The sequence below is a fragment of the Heterocephalus glaber genome, unplaced genomic scaffold (assembly GCF_053883595.1).
Source record: "Heterocephalus glaber isolate CG9 unplaced genomic scaffold, H.glaber_assembly_v1.0 deba00001185, whole genome shotgun sequence".
NCBI lineage: Eukaryota > Metazoa > Chordata > Mammalia > Rodentia > Bathyergidae > Heterocephalus > Heterocephalus glaber.
In genome coordinates, this window is record NW_028258208.1 from 123,403 (window position 1) to 148,129 (window position 24,727).

Genomic DNA, 24,727 nt, shown 5'->3' on the forward strand with positions numbered 1-24,727 from the left:
GCATCAGCCCATCTAAATTCAATATTTTCTTGACCTGGATTTAAAAGAGTAACAAAGAAATCTATAAGCAGATGAGATCTATGGGGCATTTCATGAAAATCAAACCAGAATTAGTATTTAAATTAGCAAACAATGTTGTGATGTTTACTATTAACAATAGGAAGGTTATTATTATTATTAATTATTTTTAATTTTATTATTAACAATAACAAATTTAACAATAGCTGAATTTTAATATATTTAATAATGTTAAATTTTTAGATATATTATTATTTTTCACTCATTTAACAATTTCTGGAAAATAAGTATTCACAATCATTCTGCTGTCCACATTTTAAATTGTGAGTTAAATAATTTCAAAATAGTACTGAGCAAATGAAGGAGATTTAGAAGGAATTATTCTTGAATTTCCTCTGCTGCACTGGATCATGATGCTTGTGAAGAATAGAAATGAATTTAGCACCTACTATAAGTAATAAGAGATGGAGAGTGGGAAGGAGAATTTTATGATTCATATCTGTTATTTTGATAAAGAAAAGTAAAAATAGATATAAGTGTGTTTGCAGGTGTAACTTACTGGATGTTAATAGTATCAACTTTACCAGTTAGTACTGATTTTGATTGTAACCTCTGTGATGAAAATATTTTCTACTCATTTAGAAAAATGAAGCAAATTGATGTAACCACATGTTATTCAGAGAAATCCATTCATATAAAATATTCTGTAAACAACTAGAAAGCTATATGAATGTGTGACTAAACAATTAAAATTATGCATGAAAAGAAAAGAAAAATTATAAATGTTTCTGTAATATCAAATTAAATATATAGTATTAACAAATATATAGATGATAATAGTTTATATATTATATTTCAATTTTGTTTCTCAACAATGAAAATAAAATAATACTGAAAAAAGTTCTTTTTATAACTAATTTAGTACAGAAAGATAATTTCTAACAAAATTACTGAAGATTTGGAATGCTTCAAACAAGCTCAGATAAGTAAGTTAAATTTACAATAATGATTACAGAATGAGGAGATTTTAGCAGAAGATTTGAAAGCAAGTAGAGGGAAGGTCAGGAGAGAAAATTGGTACCTAAGTAAATATTACAATCCATGCATAGCAGAAGGTTACATTTTGGAGACATACTTCAAGAAGTCTTTTTATTTGTTTTTTCTAAGTTAAAACGTGCAGACAAGAAAGCACAAAATGGAAACAGTGTACACATCACAAAAAGGAAAGCAGAATTTCTATGATCTGAATCAAATGTCATAAATGGTGTGCAAAGAGGGAAAGAGAGTGCTCAGCCACACACCTTTTGAAAGCACCTGAAGGGGGAGAATGGTGTGGGGTGACAAGTTGTTGTCATTCTCAGACTATTCCTGTAGAAACTAACAGGAAAGCTATCAGCAGTTTGGGAAAGGAAAGAGAAATATGTACATTTACTTGATTTCAGGATACTTTATTTTATTCATTTATTCTATCCTGATTACCTGATTAGAAGCCATGCTGTAGTTTTACCAGGTGCTGCACAATCTCCTTGTAGCATCATCAGCTCAGTTTAACTGCTGACTCTGCAGGTGGGCAGACATGGACAACCTCACAGTCTTCACAGAATTCCTCCTTATGGATGTCACAGGCTCCCGTGAGCTCCAGGTTCTGCAAGGTGTGCTGTTCTTGCTGATTTATCTGGGAACATTAACAGGGAATCTTGTGACTGTCGCTGTAACCTTGACAGACACACATCTGCACTCTCCCATGTACTTTTTCATAAACAATGTGGCCCTCCTAGACTTTGGCAGCATCTCAGTTATTGTTCCCAAAGTCAGACTGAATTCCATGACTGCTAGTATGTCAATCTCCCTGACAGAGCATGGTGCACAGATTTCCCTCTATGTTCTTTTTGCAGAGGTTGAATTTGCCTTCCTGGTGGTCATGTCCTATGACCACTATGTGGCCATTTGCCACCCTCTTCACTCTCGGCTCGTGATCACCCTGAGCCTGTGTTCCCAGGCTGCTGCTGGCTCCTGGGCTGCTGGTCTGGCCTACTCAGCTATCCACACAGGCTGTATGTTCAGACTTCCCTTCACCAAGAACAATGTGATCCAGCAATATTTCTGTGATGTTCCTCAAATTCTGAGGATTTCATCTTCAGATGTCCCGTTTTCAGAATTTGTAATCATTGCTATAAGCATTTGTCTTGAGTTACTGTTTCTCTTTTACGTTTATGTCATACATTAACATATTTTTAAGTGTGCTTGAGATGCAATCTGTGGAATCCCAAAACAAAGCCATATCCACCTGTACCCTACAGTTGGCCATTCTTCTGCTGTTCATCTTTTCGGGGCAATAGCTTACTTAGGTGCCATTGCAAAGAAACCATCCCTTAAGAATATGCTAACTGCCATGTTCTACACCATGGTACCCCCATATGTGAACCCCATCATCTACTGTCTACACAACAGGGAGATCAGTGCTGCTCTATGAAGGATGTTGAATAGATATTCTCAGTACACAGTCAAGGATTTTATTGACTAAAATACGAATAAGAACATTTCAGTTGAAAGCATTTTATTTGCAGCATGTTCTTACATTAGAATCTACACCTGTATATTATCTATTTTAGTTGCCTTTATATATTTTCTTGTCTGTTCTTGTTATGGTGAAGTTTTTTTCTTTGCTGGATATTTTGTATATGTTGTATATTATATGTCCATTTTCTGAAACACTAGACATCTGGCCCACATATGTTTTGAAAATATTTGGGATAACTTTGAGCTAAGAACAAAGTCAGGTACCATCAGGAGCAGGGCATGTATTACATGTTGCACCTTAATACATGACTGTGTTGCTGAGAGAACCTCAGTTCTGGATCTGACCAACCAAGAGAAGCATACTTAGTTGTCCTGTGAGAAGACTTTGCTGTCTGTACTGTGCTCTTTGGACTCACTCTTTCACTCTGGCTAGGATAAGTAACAAGGAGATAGGCAGGGGAACAACTCAGGCCTGAGGACACAATGGGGATATTAACACTAAGAACCTCACCAACTACTTCTGCATCATCTTCTGAAATGCTTTTGATACATTCAATGTAATTTAGGACACAAAAATCCCCTGAACTTCAAAGTATTGCAGTTTGGAAATTTTTGGGTTCTCCCTTTGGTCTGGATGAAAAGATGAACCATGTTGGCCACTTAAACATTGGCAGTAGTGAACTATAACACTGTGCACTAACACTGATTCTAGGATATCTGAAACATCATTATGGCCCTACAAAAAGAGTAGGGGCCTATGGGGGCCAGGTGACCAACGGAAATTTACCCAAGGTCCAACTTACAATAGGTACTATGGGTCTTCAAATTCATGTTGTGATGATTTCTCTAGTTCCAGAATACTTAGTTCTTGAAAGAATCTCCATTCCCCCATATTGTTTCCCTAATCTGTGGAGTGTGGACTATTGGTGGAAAATGCCAACTCAAACCCATTACAGTTGTCTACATCTGGGAAAATAGTAAATTTGAAAAGTCACATCCCATAGAAAGACTGTGGAAATTAGAGTCCCAAAAGGAATTGAAAGATGCAGAGGAGGTAGTTCTCATCATATCCTAGTTTAACTCTCCTATTTGATCTGTGTAGAAGATACATGATCTCAGATGATGGTGGGTTTCCATAAGATTTATTTAAACTGCAACTGCTATACCAGATATGGTTTCCTTAGTTGAACAGATTACCACATCTCTTGGTACTTGGTATGGAGCTATTAATTTGGCAAATGCCTTTTTCTCCATACCTGTCCACATGGCCCACTAGAACAACTGTCTTTCATCTAGGAAGGTATCACACTCTTCTTTTGCATTGATGGAATAATGCAGATTGGATGGAGTGAGCAAGAGTAATGACCACTCTGAAGTTGCTGGTGAAACATTTGAATGTCACACAATAGGAAAAAAGTCCTCCTAAAACTCAAGTGAGTTTTCAGGCCTTTGACCATGAAGTGGTGCTGCATTGTTGATCCTCCTTATCCTGAGCTTCCTTGTTGGACTGAGCAGCTACTGTACTCTCCAGCTCTCAAGCATGCACTCAGCCAATGGGGACTCTTCCATCCCTCATCCTGTAAGCCTACCTCATAATATATCCATGCATATTATAATATATTTTCTGTTGATTCTGACTTGATAGAACCCTAATAGAGGAAGCAAGCCTGGAGGAACAGCACCAGGAGAAAAATAATTAAAAGTAAAAAAATCGAAAGAGAGAAGAAGGAATAAAGTCATTACTGTTTAGTACACTTGAAGTTAATCAAACAAATGAAATACACATTCATTTGAAGGATTAATCAACTGTGTCAAAACAATGAAAAAATACAAAATGGTTCAAGTGTAATGTGGCCTGAGAAGTAATTAGCTGTCACATTTATTTAAATAAACTTCCTTGAAAGGACAGGTGAGAATCCTGACATGAGAGGGTGTGAGAGCAGATGAGAGGAGAAGAGTTAAACAGCAGAGTTGGTGAAGGATGTGGCTAGGAAAGGGGCAGTAGCACTGTGTCAGGTCAGTAGGAACAGGGTGCTCATCAGCAATTATGCTGACAGCTTCACTTGTTCCTGTGGAAACTCCATCTCTCTTCACATTCCTCAGATCCACTCTACACAGATCAGTGGGCAAAATGTGGAGAGAGCAAAAACAAAGCTTTTGAAAGACAAGATAGGAGAATATCTTGCATAGTAGAAAGGGATTGTGTAAATGAGCCATGAAATTCTCTAATATAAAAAAATTGGTAATTTATTTTATATAAAACAAAATATACACAAAGATAGGTCAGAAACTAGCAGATCAAATAAAAACTAGAAAAAAATTCTTTCATATATATTAAAATACTCATGCAGCAACAAAATCAGGTGTTTGATGGGAAAAGGGCAATAGACTTCATAAGGTCTTCACAAAAGACAAACTTTAAATGACAGGTAGATCAAAGAAAAGCTCATCAATGCAAATAGAAGTCTCAAGAATACATATTTAAATCATTTTTATCAGTAGATATTAAATGGATTTGAAAATATTAAAACTCCAAAACACTAAGTTTTGGTTAAATGTGAAACTTCATTGTTGGAGGAACTCTACAGTGATATAGCTATTTCAAATTTAAATTCTAGTGTATTTTACAGTTTGCATCTTTTTTGATTCATAAACTCTACCCTTTGGCATAGGCCCTAAATTTTCCATTTAGGAATAAGGACACAGGTACAGAATAATTTACACATCCTTTACCTGGAATAATCAAACATATGTAAGAGCCACAAAATAGGTGTGTCAGCTCTCATATGTGCATCCAGTGGAATTCCATATACTATGGAAATGTACAAACTATTTCTATAGAGGGCAGTGTGATAGGTATTGCAAATATAATATTTAGCTAAAGAAGCAAAGGCCAAATTTTTTTCTAAACATTTTTTGTTAACTTGCTTTTATTTTTTCTTTATTTTTTTATTAGTACATGTTTGCAGTACACAGTGATCACATTCATCATGGGAATTTGTACCTTTACATAACACATCTTAATTCTTTTTTGGTTCCTTTTTTCTCCCTTCCCTGCAATAGTTCTTCCCCTCCCCATTTACAAAATCTTTAGCTCCATTTCTTTTTGCTTCAATTCTTTTTTTCTTTAAATCCCTTTTGCTTTCCTTCTAGCCCCCAAACCCATTTCTTGTTCCCCTTCCTATTTGAACAAGTTCTTACTAAAATCTATCCTGTAGCAAAGCATTAAGTACAAAGCAATACCATTTTAAAAGTTCAAAATAGGAAAAAAATAAGCTATGCTGTAATATATACATAAATGGTAGAACTATCAAAAAAAAAAGACAGAGGAGACCAGTCTGCAATGGCTCTCACAGTGCCTTTCCATCCATTAGGCCTGGAAGGGAGTGGTCATGTGCTCTGGGACTAAGCAGTCCCTGCAGAGCCCTGTGTGCTGCTGGTATCCAGAGGCTGGAATGCAGGAATCATCAGCATGCTGCATTGCAGGGGCTACACAGACTCCTGTGCTGTGCTGCAGGTTTGCTGTGATCCAGGATCATAAAACAGAAGGGGATGGTGTCTGGGTTTATGGGTCTGATGACTAGTGCTGAAGGTGAGAAAAAGTAGCATCTTTTCCTCACCCTGACAGCTTCATGAATAAAGAGGGATCAACAAAAGCATAACAATTCATTAATGTAATTTTTGTGGCACTGGAGACTTCAGAAGCAAAACTCCAAAGATCTAGGGAAAAAATGTGTGTTTTCATGATGGTCATGCGGGAGTCTGATTGGAAGATAATGGGGTGTAATCTCTAGGTAATAACTTCAGGAGGGGAACTGGGCAAGGGTGGGTCCTTCATGGCCTGTTTGGGAAGTCTCCTCCCTTTGGTAGCAGGGCAGAACCCTTCTACAATGAGGATCTTAGCACCTCCTTTCAGAGGGAAGGTAGAGAAATCTTCCATGGCAGCTCCCAGGGAAGAAAGAGGAAGAAGATAAGGGGGTGTCCTTTCTGCTTCCCCAGTTTCCTCAATTTATTTCACCTTAAAATATTTAGGAAAAATATTGAGGCCAACAAGGTGCCATATTCTGTGGTGTCATATTCTGAGCCCTGAGAATTGGATTTAAAACCTTTCATGTTCATGTACATAATCCTAATAGACTAAACTAGTTGAAGAAGTTAAATGACATAGTCATCTCTGTCAAAAGTGTCCTTATCAGATAGTGCCTGCACAGCCATAGCAATGCAACCATCACTGGATGAGCCTGTGACAGGAGAAAGACTGGGGAGGTGGGAAAGGGGCTAGAAATGGAGGGCAAAGGGGAGGGAAATGGAAGTAAAGGTATGAAGATGTGATACATATATGAACTGAATCCCAATGGTGAATATATAACTAAGGAAATAAATAAAAGAGAGGAGATGGGTACCTCATTCACTGAAGAGCTTCCTGCCACAGAGAAATGATTGCAGGTGTAACAAAAAGAGGCACTGGCAGATGTGTTAGGCAGAAGCAAACAAGCCCACACTGAGAAGGCAGTGTCAGTGCTTACAGAGTGAGTTGCAGGCCAGGCTGGGGTATTTATGTGTTCTTGGGGATGTTGGTGACTTAGGATGTGTTTTTCTAGTGTCTATCAGGCTACCTATTAGTGACTGGTTCAGAATGGAAACTGTTTGCATCGGTTTGAAATTTATACATAATGTGTATATAATACTGTATCTAATGGGGAATGGAAGCCTCAGGAATTTGTGAACTTGTAGTAGAGGAAAAATACAGGTCCAATTTATAGGAGAAGAGCAGAGACTCATTTTATAAGCTTATTGTATCTTAATGTCCTTAGTATTTTTTTTTTTTTTCATTTTGGAGGCATGAGTATCCTGGAAGGGAAAATAGGCATGGTGACATTGGGTAAATTTATATCTTGAAGCTGCAATATTCTTAAAGTAAAATTTAAATGTTACCATTTTTTCTGTCTCTTTTCTTCCTACACTTGATTTCTATCCTACCTCATAGCTGTTAAGATTGTGTGAAGGTTTTCAGTTTTTGACCACTTAGTATGATATTGGCTGTTGGTTTTTCAAAGATGGCTTTTACCAGATTGAGTTAAATACCATCTATTCCAATTTTTATGTAGGATTTTTATCATTATGCATGTTGGATTTTGTCAAATGCTTTTTCTTTGTCAATTGAAATGATCATATGGTTTTTGTCCTTGGCTATATTAATATAGTGTATTACACTTATTGATTTGCATATGCTGAACCATCCTTGCATCATTGGGATGAATCTCACTTGGTTAATGTATATGATCTTCTTGATTATCTTCAGCATTCTGTTTGCCAATATCTTACTGAGGAATTTTGCATCCATGTTCATTAGTGAGATTGGGCTATAGTTCTTTTTTCAGTTGAATCTTTTTCTGGTTATGGTATCAAAGTGTTGCTTGCTTCCAGGAATGAATTTGGGAGTTTTGCTTTTCTTTCAATTTCATTGAAGAGTTTAAACAATACTGGCAATAGCTCTTCTTTAAAGGTGTTGTAGCATTCAGCAGTGAAGCCATCAGGACTCGAGCTTTTCTTCATTGGTAAGTTTTTAATTACATCTTCGATTTCATTGATTGATATTGCGTTGTTTAGAATTTTTAGGCCTTCTTCATTCAACTTTGTTAATTCATATGTATCTAGGAATCAGTCCATTTCTTCTGTGTTTTCCATCTTATTGTCATACAGGTTCTCAAAGTAAGTATTGGTGATCCTTACGATTTCTGCTGGGTCCACTGTAAATTCACCATTTTCATTCCTAATTGTATGGATTTAGCACTTTTTTGTCCCTTTTTTAATAAAATTAGCTAACAATTTATCAGTAGTCTTTATTCTTTTGAAGAACCAACTCTGAATTATTGATTTTTTGTATCATTATCTTAGTCTCCATTGTATTGATTTCTTCTCTGATCTTTATAATTTCCATCCTTCCATGAGCTTTGGGTTTATTGTGCTCTTCTTTATATAGAAGGTTGGGATTCAGCATCATTGTTTATTTGAGCTCCCTCTTTTTTCCTAATATGAGTATTAACTACTATGTACTTCCCTTGTAATACTGCTTTCATTGTGTCCCATAGATTCTGATATGTTGTATTGGCATTGTCCTGTAATTGTAGAAAATGCCTGAATTCTTCTTTAATTTATTCTTTGACCCATTGGTTATTCAGAAGGGTGTTGTTCATTTTCCATGTATTTATGAATTTCTTGGGATTTCTTGTCTGATTGATTACAATTTCATCTCACAATGGTCTGATAATGTACAGGGGATAAATTTAATTACATTGTCCTTACTTAAAAATGTTGTATGAACAGCTATGTGGTATATTTTGGAGAATTAACCATGTGTAGCTGAAGTGAATGTGTATTCTGTTTTTGTGGAGTGGAACACCCTGTAAACGTCTGTTAAGTCCATTTGTTCAAGTGTTTCATTGAGTCCTATTCTATTATTTTGTTTTTTAATTTTTGTCTAGTTGATCAATCTATTTGTGACTGTGGGGTGTTGAGGTCCCCCACTATTATTGTATTAGTGCTCATTTGATTTTTCATGTTGATTAGTGTTTGTTTTATATAGTTGGATGCACTAGTGTTTAGTGCATATTTATTCATGATTGTTACCTCTTCCTCTTGAATTGTTCCCTTTAGAAGGTCTTTTGTCTCTCTTCAACAGTGTGGGTTTATAATCTTGTTTATCTGTAAATAGGATAGCTATTCTTGCTTTTTTTCATTTTCCTGTGACATGGAATACTATTTTCCACCCTTTAACTTTCAGTCTAGGAGGTTCTTTTTGAGTTAGGTGCATTTCTTTAATTTCCCCATTAAGTTTATTGGTACATTTTAAGTATAAAATTCAGTTACATTCATCACTGGGATCTTGTACCATTACATGAGTATCTTGGTTCTTATTTTTTCCCCTTCCCCTGCCCTCCATTCACCCCCTCCAGCCTTCCCTATTTGCAAAGAATTTGTTTCCATTTTTCCTCTTTTCATATTTTTTCTTTTCCGTTCTTTCTATTCCCTTACCCCTCCCACTTCCCATGTTCCTTTAGACCTTTCATTTCTATTACAAAATATCAATTATGCATTTTAAAAATTACTATATCAAGATCTAAGTGACATTACCCCAGATTTTACAGAATTTAAAAGGATATAGAACGCAGATTACAAAAATCTTTTTTGAAATAAATTTGATAACTTCTAAGAAGTACTTGGAAGACAAATTAAGGAAACTTACTCTGGAGAAAACATAAAATTTGAATAGCACCTATTAAAGAAAGTGTATTCCTAGCTTGAAAACCTACCTATATGACAACAACAGGCTCATATACATTTTAACTGATAAATTACATCAAATATTTAAAGCAGAAAAAAGGAAAACTTCTCCCCTCATTTTAGGAAATCAAATTATGCTAATACTAAAATAGGATAAAGATAGTAGAAGCAAAATGTATGAACATAGAAATTTGTTTAACAAAACAAACTATTAGAAATCAGATATGGCAGCATATAAAAAGTGTTTTTATTATAAGGATGGCAGTGTTGGTTTAGCATTGGAACATACACCCCTAAAAGTCATCATTTTAACATAGGAAAGGAAAAAGCCATATGATACTGTCACTAGTTGGAGAAAAAGTATTGGACTAAATTCTACAGCTGTTCATGGTAAAAGATATCAGGAGACTAGAAGTAGAACAAAACCTTCTCAACAGATCAAAGACAGGTACTCCATACTTCCAGCAAAAACACCTTATTTGAATGGGGAACATACAATGCTTTCTCCCTAAGGTGGAGAACAAGGGCAGATATGCTTACTCTTCATCTGTCCATTAAACTTTGAAACATAGGCCCAAGCCAAAATAGTCTGGCAATAAAATGATACAATTAGGATAAAATTGACAAGGTAGAAGTAAACTTTATATGTAGATCAAATGATCATCTACAGAGAAAATACTAAGAAATCTCTAGGAGACCCTAGAACTTCTACTCTATATACACTTGCTATAAATGAAGAACTGGATATGGAAATTTGAAAGTTACGTAGGAGTACAAAGGACCTAGAAAAGTAAAAAGAAAAAGAAAAAAAGTGTTGGAAGTCTTTTAGTACCTAATTTTGAGACTTCCTCTAAAGCTATAGTAATCAAGTCAGTGTTGGAGTAAGGAAAGACAGAGATCATTGGAATAAAACAGAGAATCTAGAAATTGAACCACACATATATGGTCCACTGAGTTTTCAAAGATTATTTAACATTAACATTTTATAGAATATAAACTCAATTGAAGAGCAGAGAAAAGATATTGTTTGCAGCAAATGGCACTAGAACACCTGGTATCCATATATTAGAAAAATTAACCACAACCCTTTATTTCCATACATAAAAATAACTTGAAAGTATCTATGAACCTCAATATGAAAGACTAAAGCTATACAACTATAAGAAGAAGTTATAAGGGAAAATGTTTATGAACTTAGAGTAGGCAAGAACATCCTAGGATACAAAAAACATGATGTATAAAAGAGAAAACTGATAAATGAGATTCCACCAAAATTTAGAATTTTAAACTACTTCATTAAAATGAAAAGTAGTCCTTAAAGAGACCATATTTACAATGCATATAACCTAAGACCAGAATATATAAAGAACTCTTACAGCTCATTAATAGACAACCCAACTAAAAAGTAGACACAAGAAGATGATAAATAGCCAGTAAGGAAAGGTGTGCAATACTAATCAGTACAATAACAAGATTGAATTATTCACTCATTAGGGAGATGAAGTTAAAAATTTTAAAAGCCTTGTCATGACTTTTCTCTTTGCTGGATTCTCCTCCTTTGCATTTAATTTGTCATGCCAAATGGATTCACTCTGGTGGGCTTCCTGGGGTAGTGATGCTCATTGTCTTTTTCTAAGATATTATCTAAAATTTTGGGAAGTGCAGGTTTAGTATTCATGAAGTTCCTAAGGTGTTGTCATGAAAGTATCTTATTTCTCCATCAATTTTGAAAGATAGTTTTGCAGGGTACATTAATCTGTGTTGTGTGTTTTTTGTCTGGTGGATCTATCTATTTTTGACAGTGATGTGTTGAGGTCCCCCACTACAATTGTATTAGTGCATATATGACTTTTCATTTCCGTTAGTATTTGTTTTATATAGTTGGGTGCACTAGTGTTTGGTGCATAGATATTTATCATTGTCATCTCTTCCTCTTGGATTCTTCCCTTTACAAGGATGTAGTGTCTTTCTTTGTCTCTCTTAGTCAGTGTTGGTTTGAAATCTACTTGATCTGCAAAGAGGATAGCTATTCCTGCTTTTTTCGTGTTCCTGTCACATGGAGTATTGTTTTCCACACTTTAACGTTCAGTGTATGAGTTTCCTTTTGAATTAAGTGTGTTTCTTGTATGCAGCATATTGTTGGATTTTGCTTCTTGACCCATTCTGCCAGTCTATTTCTATTGATTGGTGAATTCAGACCATTAACATTGATGGTTATCACTGAAACGTATTGACTTGTCATTGCCATGACTTTTTTTTGTTGTTGAGTTCTCCCCCTTTCCATTTAATTTCTTGTCATGCCAGATGGGTTCATTCTGCTTTGCTTCCTGGGGTTGTGATCCTCAATGTCTGCTCCTAGGATATTGTGTAAAATTATTTGGAGTGCTGGTTTGGTATTCACAAAGTTCCTAAGGTGCTGTTTGTCATGAAAATATCTTATGTTTCCATCAAATTTGAAAAATAGTATTGCAGGGTACAACAATCTGGGTTGGAGGCTGTTTTCCTTTAAGGCTTGAAATACATCACTCCAAGCTCTTCTTGTCTTTAGGATTTCCATTGAGAAATCTGCTGTGATTCTGATGGACTTTCCTTTGTATGTGATTTGTTGCTTTTCTCTCACTGCTTATAGAACTTTGTTCTTCTGTTGGGTTTCTGGAATCCTAACTATTATATGCCTATGTGTAGTTTATTTTTGATCAAGGCTATTTGGAGTCCTATATGCTTCACTTACCTGTATGTCAAGTTCTTTTCCCCTGCTTGGGAAGTTTTCTGCCATCACTTCTGTGAACAGTTTTGTTTTTTTTTTGTCATCTGCACTCTCTCCTCTTTCTTCATTGACTCCAATCAGTCTTATGTTATTCTTCTTTGCATTGTCTAGCAGCTGCTGGTTGCTTTCTCATGGTGTCTTACAATTTTAAAGTGATTTTTATTTTCCTGGTCACTAATTGCAATTTTATCTTCTATATCTGAAATTCTGTCCTCACATTGGTTCATTATGCTAGGTAGACTTTCAATGGAGAGTTTAATCTTCTAGAAATCTGTTTGTTCTGTTTTATGGATTGCATTTGTTTCCTATGTTGGGATTCCATCATGTTCCTCAGCTCCTCTATATTTTTATCTGTGACCTCTGTAGATTTATTTATCATGTCTTACACTGGGGGCACAATCTCTGTTGTTATCTGAGAAATTATTTCTGATTTCATTTTTTCCAGATCCTCTTTTGTTGCCAGTTTAGGGAGTCCAGGTGTTTGAGTATCAGATTGTTCCATCTCATTTCCCTTTGGGGTTGCTGTAGGTGATCTGGAAGTCTGTTTTTCAGGCTTGTTTATGTGTTGTCTCATTTCTACTGTGGGGGAGGGAGTGCTGCTGGTGCTCAAGCAGCTCACATCTTCTGCCCTGTGAATGGTGGAATGACGGCCTGGGAGCCTCCTCCTCGGCATTGGGAATGGCTCCTATGTGCATTTCTTATATGCAGTATATTGTTGGATCTTTCATCTTGACCCTATCTGCCAGTCTGTTTTGATTGGTCAATTGAGACCATTAACATTGATGGTTATAACTGATGTTTTGATTTTTTCCTTTCATGACTTTCTTTTAGTTGGATTTTCCCCCTTTGCATTTAATTTCTTGTTATGCCTGATCGATTCATTCTGCTGGGCTTCCCTTGGTTGTGATTCTTATTGTCTTTTCCTAGGATATTGTGTAAAATTTTTTGAAGTGCTGGTTTGGTGTTCATGAATTTCCTAATATGCTCTTTTTCATGAAAGTGTCTTATTTCTCCATCAATTTTGAAAGATATCTTCTCAGGGTACATCATTCTGGGTTGGATGTTGGTTTCTTTTAGGGCTTGAAATACTTCATCCTGGCTTTTTTTTTGCCTTGAGTGTTTGTGTTGTGAAGTCTTCTGTGATTCCAATGGGCTTTCTTTGTATGTGATTTTCTTTCTTTTCTCTACCTGCTTGTAGAATTTTATTCTGTTAGGTCTGTGGGCTTTTAACTATTATATGTCTAGGTGTGGACTTTTTAAATCATGGATAGTTGGAGTCCTATATGCCTCCCTTATCTGTAGGTCTAGTTCTTTTCCCTTGCCTGGGGAGCCTTCTGCCATCACTTCTGTGAACAGTTTTTATGTAATTTTTACTCTCTCTTTCCTCATCTATTCCAATCAATCTTACGTTATTCTTCTTTGCATGGTCTAGCAGCTGCTGAATTGATTTCTCATGGGCTCTTCCTATGAAATTTTTTTTCCTGGTCACTAATTGCAATCCTGTCTTCTTTATCTGATATTCTGCCCTTACATTGGCTTATTCTGTTGCAAAAACTTTCAGTGGATTTGTTAATCTTCTGGAAATGTTTGCATCTGTTTTATGGATTCCATTTGTTTCCTGTGCTGTGATTCCATCATGTTCCTCAGCTCCTTTATTTTTTTATCTGTGTCTGTTCTAGAGTAATCATTTTTTGCACTATGGACACAATCTGTTATCTGAGAAATTATTTTGAATTTAATTTTTTTCCAGATCTTTTTATGTTGCCAGTTCAGAGATTCCAGGTGGTTGAGTATCTAGTTGTACCATCTTGTTGCCCTCTGGGGTTGCCTTAGGTGACCTGGAAGTATGGTTTTGACACTTATTTATGTGTCTTCTCATTTCAAAAGATGCAGCCTGCTGCCCATTTGTTGAGGTGAGTTTTGACTCTCCCAGTGGTCTTCAGTTCTGGGCAAGCCAATGAGAGAAGCCTTTTCTCTGCTGCTCACACCTGCACCAATTCCTAGTTTCTGAATGGTGGCCTTCTGGACCCCTGTGTTGCCATTTTGTTCTGGCAGGGTTTGGGCTGGGGCCTGTGAACACTTGGAATGATGTGTGGGCATGCATTCCTTTGGCTGGGACCTGTCCCTCTGTATAGCTGTTGTCTTGGAGGAACTTTGACTGGTGTCATGCATCTGAATACGAGTTGTGGGATCAGGAAGGCTTCCAACCAGATTTCAGAAGTCCATGCAGGTCAGGCAGCGTGTCCCTGATAGGGAAGAGTGTGAAGCTGAGTGTGAAGCCAGAGGTGAAGTGGAGATTCCAGAAGTTTGGAGAAGCCAGGAGCAAGGATCCTCTGAATAAATCTGTAAGGAGGGTGCATACCTAGTCTTAGAGAGATGCTGTGGGAACTACAACCATCTGCCAGGCCACAGGGTTCCTGTGGAGTTTACAACTTGCCACAGATTTCCAGAAATGCTGTAAGTGGAACTGTGTTATTTAATGTTATCCCTGGTGAATTTTGGACTTGCTTTGTTCCCATTACTTTATATCCTCTGGTTTGTTACTTTTGGAATGGTAATCTCTCTCTTTTGCCATTGAATATCGGAAGAGTTTAACTTTCTCTTCATTTGTACAGGGGCTTGCAGCTAACAGTTTGCCTTAAATCTCAGAGGAGGCTTTGGACTTGGATTTTTCATCAATTCTGAAATTGTTATGATTGGGAACTCTTGGAGATGGACTAAATGCTTTTTTGCATAAAGGACTATGCATGATTATTTGAAAGTCCAGCCCTGGAATTTTATGGCTTGTGCTTAGATATCCTCCCAAAGCCTCATGCTTTTTTAGGGGTGGCTTAATCTACAGTGTGTGTTTAATTCATGGTGAGGCTAGGACCAAGGGAACCAGGATTAAGGGAATGAGTGCTACTTGCCTCAAGTAGTCTAGATGAGATAAAAAGGCCAGAAAGACACTGTTAGGGTCCATTGTTGCTTTTGCTGTCCTCACTACCATGACTGTTGAACCTTTGCCACCTGCCTTGGATCAAGCTGATTATAGACTGAACCTTCTAGGAACTGAAAGCCATATAAACTTTTCCCCCTTTAAAAAAATACTGATGAAAGAAATTGTAGGTGACACAAATAAATGAAAAGGTTCTTGTCTTCCATAATTGGAAGAATCAGAATTGTTCCTTTTATTAAAATGTCCATACTATCTAATCACCTACAGATTCAATGAATTTCTTTTCAAAATTTCAGTATTATTTTTTATGAAAAACAATCTTAAATTTCTGTGAAATCATAAAAAGATGGAAGTATCCAAAGCAATCCTGAAGAAAAGTAATAGGGCTGCAATCATTTTAATACCTGACTTCAAAGTCTAGTACCAATTCACAGTCACACAAAAAGCGTGAGAATAGCATAAAATGCAGTATATTCATTATTGAATGCTGGGTTTCCCTTTCAGGCTATTGTTGACTGGTTGAGCAATTAGGATTGTACAGCTGAAGAACACTTAGATTTTCACTTTTTAAAGATAAAAGAATGGAGAGAAGATTGAGAAAAAGGTTGTTCTGAAGAAGTGTGGAAAAAGAAAATATGTCCTGCACACAGGGTAGACTACAGCAAGAGAAAGAAGAGAGTGGCCCTGAGGCCAATGGCTGCCATCTTTTATACTGCTATTCGGATTTCAGATCCAGCATCTTATCCAGGGCTTGGAAGCTCTTCAGCAAATGGGTCCTGGGCAATTTGACAGGTCTCCTTGGCTGACAGATTGTCTTATTACTTTTCTCCTTGCTGAGACAGAATACCAGACACCCAAAGTGAAAGGAGGAGAGGTTTACTGTAATTTACAGTTTGTAGTGGTTTCAGTTTTTAGTTGGCTGGCTCTGAGACAGGGTAATATGGCAAAGGGGCATCAGAGGGGAAGAGTTCTTGGGGGAGAGAGGTCAGCAAAGCAGAAGCCAGCAAGTGGTGAGCAGCAAGCAACAAGCAACCACAGCAGCCATCCTTCTGTCCCTCATATTCCATCCATATTATATACCTTTAGGGAGCGAGTACTCATACACAGGAGGACCTTCTCATGATCCACCCCCAGAGCTATGCCAAACCAATCAACTATGCTAAACTAATTTAATAATCACCCGCCCTTCATCCCAGCATCACACACTTAATCTCAGCATGACATATTCTAGATTCAGACACCTCTGAAAATGTAAGGCTTTGAGAAGACATCTAGACACGAGCCATAAGATAGGTCATGTCCAGTTGCCCAGCAGCTTGTCATGCTGTAGTCTCTTGCCTCACATTAATCCATAATTCAAGGGAGAGAAAAAGCCCAGAAATAAACCCTCACTCAAAGTCAACTGAATTATTTCAAATTACAACAAACATAGAATAGAGAATGTTATTGAAAACTTTTATATTCAGAACTTGAAAAAGAAAACAGGATGCTTATCTGATACCACACACAAATATCAACTTAAAACTTTTTCACTTGAGTCCTTTTTCTGTGTAACTGCTAGAAGAGAACATAGGGGCATTGCTCCCCTCATTCAGCTGGGCAACAACCTCTTGGATGTGACTCCTAACCTCAGACAGCAACACAAACAAGAAAACATTCACATGAGAATGCATTAAAGTAAATTTTTTTCCTGACAAAGACAAAAAGTGTACAGAGTGAAGAAACAACTTCCAAACTAGGAGGAAGTAATTGCAATCCATACGCTGATATGTGACTAATGTGGAAATATATAAGGAACTGAAGCAACTCAATGTGGAGAACACAAATAATACAGTCCAAGAGGACAGAGCACCTACAGACAGTTCTCAGAAGAAGAAGTAAATTGGCAAAGAGATACATGGAAAATCATCTAATCCCTACCAGTCATCAGGAAATGTAACCTAAAACTGCAAGGAGACATCATCACCTGCCAACTGTTAAGATAGCTGTTGTCAAAAAGACAAAGGGTGACAGTTTGGGTGAGGTGTAGAGTAAAATTACCCTGGGCTCCATTGGTGGGTTTGCACATTAGCCCAGCCCTGGAAACAGCATGGAGGTCCCTCAAAATATTAACTACAGAGTCATTATGTGATAGAAGAATCCCCTCCCTTGTATCTAAGGCTGGTAATCAATCTACTGAAGAAGTATCTGACCTCTCTTCATGGATGTATTGTTTATATAGCTAAAATATGGAAGCAACCTAGGTTCCCTCATCAGATATGGGGTAAAGTCAATGTCCAATATATACTGGGTACAATATTATACAATCTTAAAAATGGGAGAAGAGCTGGGCATGGTGGCTCATGCCTATAATAGCATCCTTTGGGAGGATGAAGCAGGAGGATATCTGCAAGTTTGAGGCCAGCCTAGGTTACCTAATGAGTTCAAGGCCAGTGTGAATTATACAGCAAGAGACTGTCTCAAAAAAAAAAAGAAGTCCTTACATTTAGATCATCATGGCTTCACTTAGAGGACATTCTATGTGACATAAGCCAGGCACAGAAAGACAAACATTATATGTGCTCATGTATATATGGACTATAACAATATTGAATGCATAGAACTACAGAGTAAAATTAATTTTAACATATTCTTGTAGAGGGGATTTATAGCAATGGAGATATATCCATCAAAGTTTAAGAATTTCAATTGCCTGGAAAGAACAACTTTTAGTCATCTGCTGCAGAGGAAGACCACTATAAGAGTAAAAAAAATTAAGCTTTTCAATTGTTCAAGAAAATAAATTTTAAAGGTTTCAGAACCCAAAATTTTAAAGTGGCTGATAGAAGTGTTAATTTGCCACATTAAAACATTTCACTTTGTACAATTTATATCAAAGTATTACACTGCATACTATAAGAACACAAAATTGTTGTTTGTCAGTCATTGAAAAATAAAATTATGAAATGAAAAAATTAGAAATAAAACTTACCCAAGAAAAAAGACTAAGTCATATTGTACCTTACTTTAAAATATACATCATAAATTAACATGAAAGTATAAAAATCTCTTAGTAAAAACATAAGTTCTGGGTAGAAAGTCAAAATAAAAAACTAAAATGTCAAAAGTTTACACATTAACACTAGAAATTAGAACTGGATTTACTTGTTCATTTAAATATTTGGAACAAAAAACCTTGACAAAAAGTCTACATATAAATGTAGAAGGACATATAGGAATTGTGCAAAGTAAATACATATAAAACATTAAAAGATTCAGAATTGTTAACTCCCTTATGTTGTAAGAGTGTTACTTAAATATAAATTTGAAAGTAATGTTGGTTAGTTTGGTTGGGACATTTATTTCACAACAAATGCAGAACTCAAATCAAGATTTGCACCTTAGACACACAATTTTGAATGTCACCTATGTCTAGATAAAGCTGGAGAACAGATGTAGCCTCCTCAGTGATGAAACTTTGAAAGTTGAGGTGTGTCAGGCATCAAAAGAGGGTGAGCCACATCCTGACCTTCCCTAGGATATGAGCTCTGGATAACAGGAGATCCATTGTACCAAACAACACTTGCTTCTGCCAAGAGCAATAAGTACAGAGACACAGGGAGCCTGATGTGCCAGTGGTTTCAATTCTGGACTGCAGCCAGTGCCTCAATGCTGAGGTTTTCCTAGACAGGGCTTCTAGATGAAAAAGACAGGAAATTAGGATTCTGTTCTAAGACACAATATCACCAATATGTGCATTAGCCACAAGTTTGTGGGTTCAGTTCTTGGAAGTCAGAAAGCAAAACACTTGTTTTAGGGTGAATCCATATGTATGCACTATTTGATGCAAAGAGCATCACACAGTGCAAGCATTATCTGCTGATCTAAAAGGAGATTCCAAAAGAAGTTTTCATTTCATTTGTCTCCATGCTACCCTGAGCTGTTTTTCTTCCCTTTCCACAGGTTGAATGCATCAACCACGGCCTGGATATTTTCATCTAGAGCAGAAAAAGAAAACACAAAATTCTAAACTACAGTTTTTTGAAGTTCGGTTGTGTTCATTTTAATTTTCATTGAATGAGAAGAGGGTTTTTGCACATATAGTACAAGGGGCTGGAAGGATCTCATTGTACTCAGGACTGAGTTGTTCCCTGTCTAAACACCTTGTTATTTATCCCAGCCTGAGTGGAAGAGTGAGTACAAAGAACACAGTGCAGACAGCAGGGTCTTCTCACAGGACCACTAAGTACACTTCTCCAGGTTGGTCAAATCCAGCACCTGAGGTTCTCACAACAGCACAGTGGTCTGTTAAGGGGGTACAAATAATATGTGTCCTGCTGTTTATGGTGCCTGTCTTTGTTTTTAGCTCTGAATCATCCCAGATATTTTCAAAACATTTTTAAGTATTGACTAGATTACTAGTTTCTCAGAAAACATGAAATATACTGCAAAGTCAGCATGAAAAGTAAAGCAAAATTTGTGCTTCATCTTAACAAGTACAGACAAAAAATATGTGCAGAGAAATCTAAAATGAGATAACCCACAATTTAGATCCCAGTTTTAAAACATACATCAAAACAATAAAACTACTTTTAACTCATAGATTGACATATATGTGTTATTTGAAAAAACTTTGACTTTGAACAGAGAATATCTGTTGAACATTCTTTGCAGAGCAGCATTGATCTTCCTGTTGGGTAGACAGTAGTGATGGGGTTCGTGAATGGGGGCACCATGGTGTAGAACATGGAAGTCAACAGATTCTTAAGGGATGGTCTATTTGCAATGGGAACAAAAACAGATGAGAAACAAAGGAGAATGGCCAGCTGTGGGGTACAGGTAGATATGGTTTTATTATGCTTTGATTCCAATATTCAGTTCTATCCAGACCTTCCTTCTCCTTGCTTTCATAGCTTTTGATAAAATCTCCTTGTGATAAAATAATTACTTAAATACAATTAAGACATTTGTGCTTGCTTTGAACCATTTCAATTCATAAACAATCCATTTACAAATTATTTTTCAATATTAAAAATATTTGCATTGAACTTATAAAAATAAACTGAAACATTAAATCTGAGGATCAGAGAATTTTTTAGAGGACAGTATGTTTTGAATGAAGAAACCACCATATCACAAAACTCAGAAGAGCATGATCCCACCTTTCCACTGATAGATTCAAGTTCCCAGGACCAGATAAGAAAATTCATCATACTTGAAAAATTGAGTAAAGTATTTCCTGGACTTTTGGGACCTCTTCAGATTACTTTAGGAGATATTTACACTCAACTTCAAAATCTTGTCCAAACTTTCAGATTGACAAATAGAAATATACACAATCCTGTGGAGTGGACTTTAATTGCAGTGGTGTTGCTGTCATTACTGACCCCTGTTCTTGGCATTCAGAAGCATTCTCTTAAAAATGTGTTATTTACACAGTTTATAGCCACCCTGCTTGAAGAATTACTCTTAAAGAATGAAGACCTTAAAAGTTTAACCATCATATTTAGAATTAGCTATTAACTAGAGGGGTATAATTCAGGAAAAGAGAATAGAAGACAAACTTCTCACTATATCTGGAATTCTAGCCATAGTCATGGCCTAGTGGTGACTGATAATAAGCTTTGTTCCAAGAAAGAGCTTTACATTCTCAAGTTTCATTCCCTATCTCCCAGCGCTTACCCAAAGAGGATAACTTCCCCAGATAGAGGAGAACCATTACCCCAATGAAAATAATCCAAGTCCTTGCATCCTTGGCTATAAGACATAATATTTTTATTTGAAAAAACTGAAGTCATAAGTTGAAACTGGAATCAATATTCAAGAAAATGTAAAAAAAGTTGTATGGAGGGTTGGATGTAAATATTATTTTATTTTCTTTGGAATAACCAGAATTTTGGGATTATTATATTAAAAATATTACCATCAACACTTTTTGTTAATACTTTAAATGTAATTAATTTCTATTGCACAAAGAATTCACATTTTTCTGTCTTTTTTATGCATAGTACTAATGATTAGCTTACAATGATATTCTCATATGTCTTTGCATGATTGTAGCAAAATGTTTTTAAGGAATCGCTTTATTTGCTTATCATCTGAATTACCAGTGGTTTCTTCACTTGGCCTTATTTCTCTGCATTAAGAGAAAATCCTCTGAGCACAGCATGTTACTATGGAAACCAATGCTGATTGACTAACTTAATTGCAAGCACTGTTACTATTAGGTCATGAATGCAAACCACATTTCAGGTTCTTTTAACTTCCTTTATCAAAATAACAAATTAGATATGGCCATTCACAGTCTTGTTTCCATCTTGATCTCCCCTTATCATCTCTGCAGTCCAAACAAGGTTTCAGGTTCCCTGTGCTAAATTCACCTTACATTTCTACTCATCATAGTGCATGCCAATCCTCCACAGAATAGAAAATATCCCAGGATCCTTCCTCCTCCTGCTCCTTCAATTCATTGATATTTTGAAATTATTTGCCTCATAATTTTAAAATATAGGCTGTGGGATGAGTATGATGCCTAATTTTCCGTAAATTTTAAATGGATGACATATAATTATATAATATCTAGAAGATCAGCATTATGATTTTATACTTTATTAAAATCAAGCTGTTATTGATATCAAATGTATTAATGACCATACCAGACAACTTAACATTTTTTGCCAATTCAAAAATATTTATTTCATGTAGTTTGATCTCCATGAAATGCCTCATAAATTTCATGAGCTTGTATAAATTTCATTACCCTTTTAATTCCAGCTCAAGAAAACATTAACTCATAAGGCCTACTGCTTAATTCCAAGATAATTTCCAACCACTATGATTTCTGTCCTGTGACCTGGGCCATCCATGAAACACAGATCTTTGATGGGCATTTGAGATCTAACTGCCTAAAACAAACATTAGAATCCAGAAAAAGACATCTATATTATATGGGGATGGAATACTTAAGTTGGTTTAAGAATATAAAGTATTTCTCAGGTATTTGTGTATGTTTTATTTCTTACTGGTGCTAAGGAAAATATATTAATCAGTATGTAAAAATTTACCTGAGCAGTGGAGTAATGAGCCTAATCTCACTGACATGAATATTGTTTTGCAGAATTTTAAGAATCTCAGCAGGATCTTTGCACCTGCTTCTTTCTTTAGTGAGTAAAACACACACTCATCTTCTCAATGAGACTCCTAGTACAGGTCACACTCAGCCCCACTTCTGAAGTAGTTGTGAGCCCAGTGAGTCTTCATCAAGGATGGGTGGGGGTCACACATTTGATGAGCTCTGGGGACCTGGTGATCCCAGACTCCAAGGAGACCAAGTTTCCTCCAGCCTTTAATTGGGAAGATTCTTCTGCCACACCATTGAGACTAATCAAATTTCCAATAGAGTTCTTTTTGGTACCACAGTTTGAAATCAGAACCTTGAACTTTTGAGGCAGGCCACAACACCATTGAGCTAAATCCCCAGCCTGTCCAAAAGAGTTCTTTTTTAAAAAATTAATTTTTATTGATACCTTTTAGGTATACAATATAATATTCATCACTGGAGATTTGTACCTTTACATAATATATCTTGATTCTTATTTTTCACCCTTCTCCTGTCCTCCCTTCAACCCCTCCATCCCTCCCTATTTGCAAAGGCTTTTTTTCCAGTTTTTCATTTTCTTATATTAATTCCATTCCCTTCTTTCATTTCTCCTACCCTTCCCACTTGCCATTCTACTCTGCACCTTTTCTTCCTATTTCACATTATCTGTGATACATTTTTATCCTTATTGACACTTTCCATTTCTCACACCAGAGAAACTACTATTAACACATTTGTGTCCTATATATTTTATTTAAGAGTAATGACTCCATGTGGATCCACTTGGCTATAAATATCTCTAATTTCTCATTCTTTATGGTTGTTTTATATAAAAAAACCACATTTTCTTTATCCAGTATCCAGTTGATGGGCAATTGGTGCTGTTTACAAGTTTTAGCTATTACAAACTGTATTGTTATGAACATAGGTACACATATATCAGTATGGTATGATTCTTTTAATACTTTTGAGAAGATATCCAGCATGGAAAATAGCTGAGTCAAATGGGATCTCTAGTCCTAGTTGTTTGAGGTATCTCTATACTGATTTCCACAGTGGTTGCACCAGTCTGCACTCCCACAAACAGTGGAGCATGGTCCCCACAACCCAGATAGTATTTGTTATTAGTTGATTTCATGATAGCAGCCATTCTTTCTGGGGTGAGGTGTAATCTTAGTGTTTTCATTTGCATCTCTCAAATGACCATGATGTTGAATATTTTTTCATGTTTATTTGCTATTTCTAGTTGTTTGAGAAATGTCTGTTCATTTCAGATGCCAATTTTTCGATTGGGCCTCTAAATTGGGGAGGTCTCATTTATTTAAGTTCTTTATATATTCTATAAGGTAGACTCTCGTCTGAGGAACAGGTGGTAAATTTTTTCTGACATTCTGGATTGTCTCTTCATGTTGTTGGTGGTTTTTCTTACTGTTCAGAAGATTTTTAATAAGATGAGGTCACAGTTGATTACCTTTGTGCTAGTTGATGTGCAACTGATGTTTTCTTCCAATGCTATGAGATGCTAGGCTGTGGTGCTGGCATCTGGGGGCACGTGGTGCTGACTTTGGCAGGATGAAGTGACAATTTGACTTCTTTGTTTCCTATCTTTATTCCGTTTATTTCTTTCTCTTGTCTAATTGCTGGTGCTAATGTTTCCAAAAACAATATTGAATAGGAACGGTGACAGTGGACATCCTTGTCTTGTTTCTAATTTTAGCATGAAGTATTTCAGTTTTTGACCACTTAATATGATATTGGCTATTGGTTTTTCATAGATGGCTTTTATCAGGTTGAGGTTGAGATAGTCTATTCCGATATTTTGCAGGGTCTTTATCATCAATGAGTGTTGGATTTTGTTGAACAATTTTTCTGCATTTATTGATATGATCATATGGATTTTGTACTTGGTTCTATTAATATTGGGTATTACATTTATTAATTTGTGGTTGTTCATCCATCTGTGCATCCCTAGGATGAATCCCACTTGGTTGGGTTATGTGATCTTCTTAATGATCTTCTGCATTCTATTTGCCAGTATCTTAATAAGGAGTTTTGCATCTATGTTCATTAGTGAGATTGGCCTATAGTTCTCTTTTTCAGTTTGGTCTTTCTCTGGTTATGG

The 24,727-nt window shown here is 36.2% G+C and overlaps 1 protein-coding gene across 1 annotated transcript; it reads left to right on the forward strand.

Moving 5' to 3' along the window:
• The first annotated feature begins 1,594 nt into the window (after positions 1-1,594).
• On the forward strand, positions 1,595-2,245 carry LOC147828245 (olfactory receptor 14I1-like). Its single transcript, XM_087210705.1, has one exon. The coding sequence runs from the start codon at positions 1,595-1,597 to the stop codon at positions 2,243-2,245; it is 651 nt and encodes a 216-aa protein (XP_087066831.1).
• The last annotated feature ends 22,482 nt before the right edge of the window (positions 2,246-24,727 follow it).

Bases quoted from the DNA above. Each gene is read 5' to 3' on its own strand.
- LOC147828245 (XM_087210705.1), top strand. From the start codon at position 1,595: ATGGACAACCTCACAGTCTTCACAGAATTCCTCCTTATGGATGTCACA.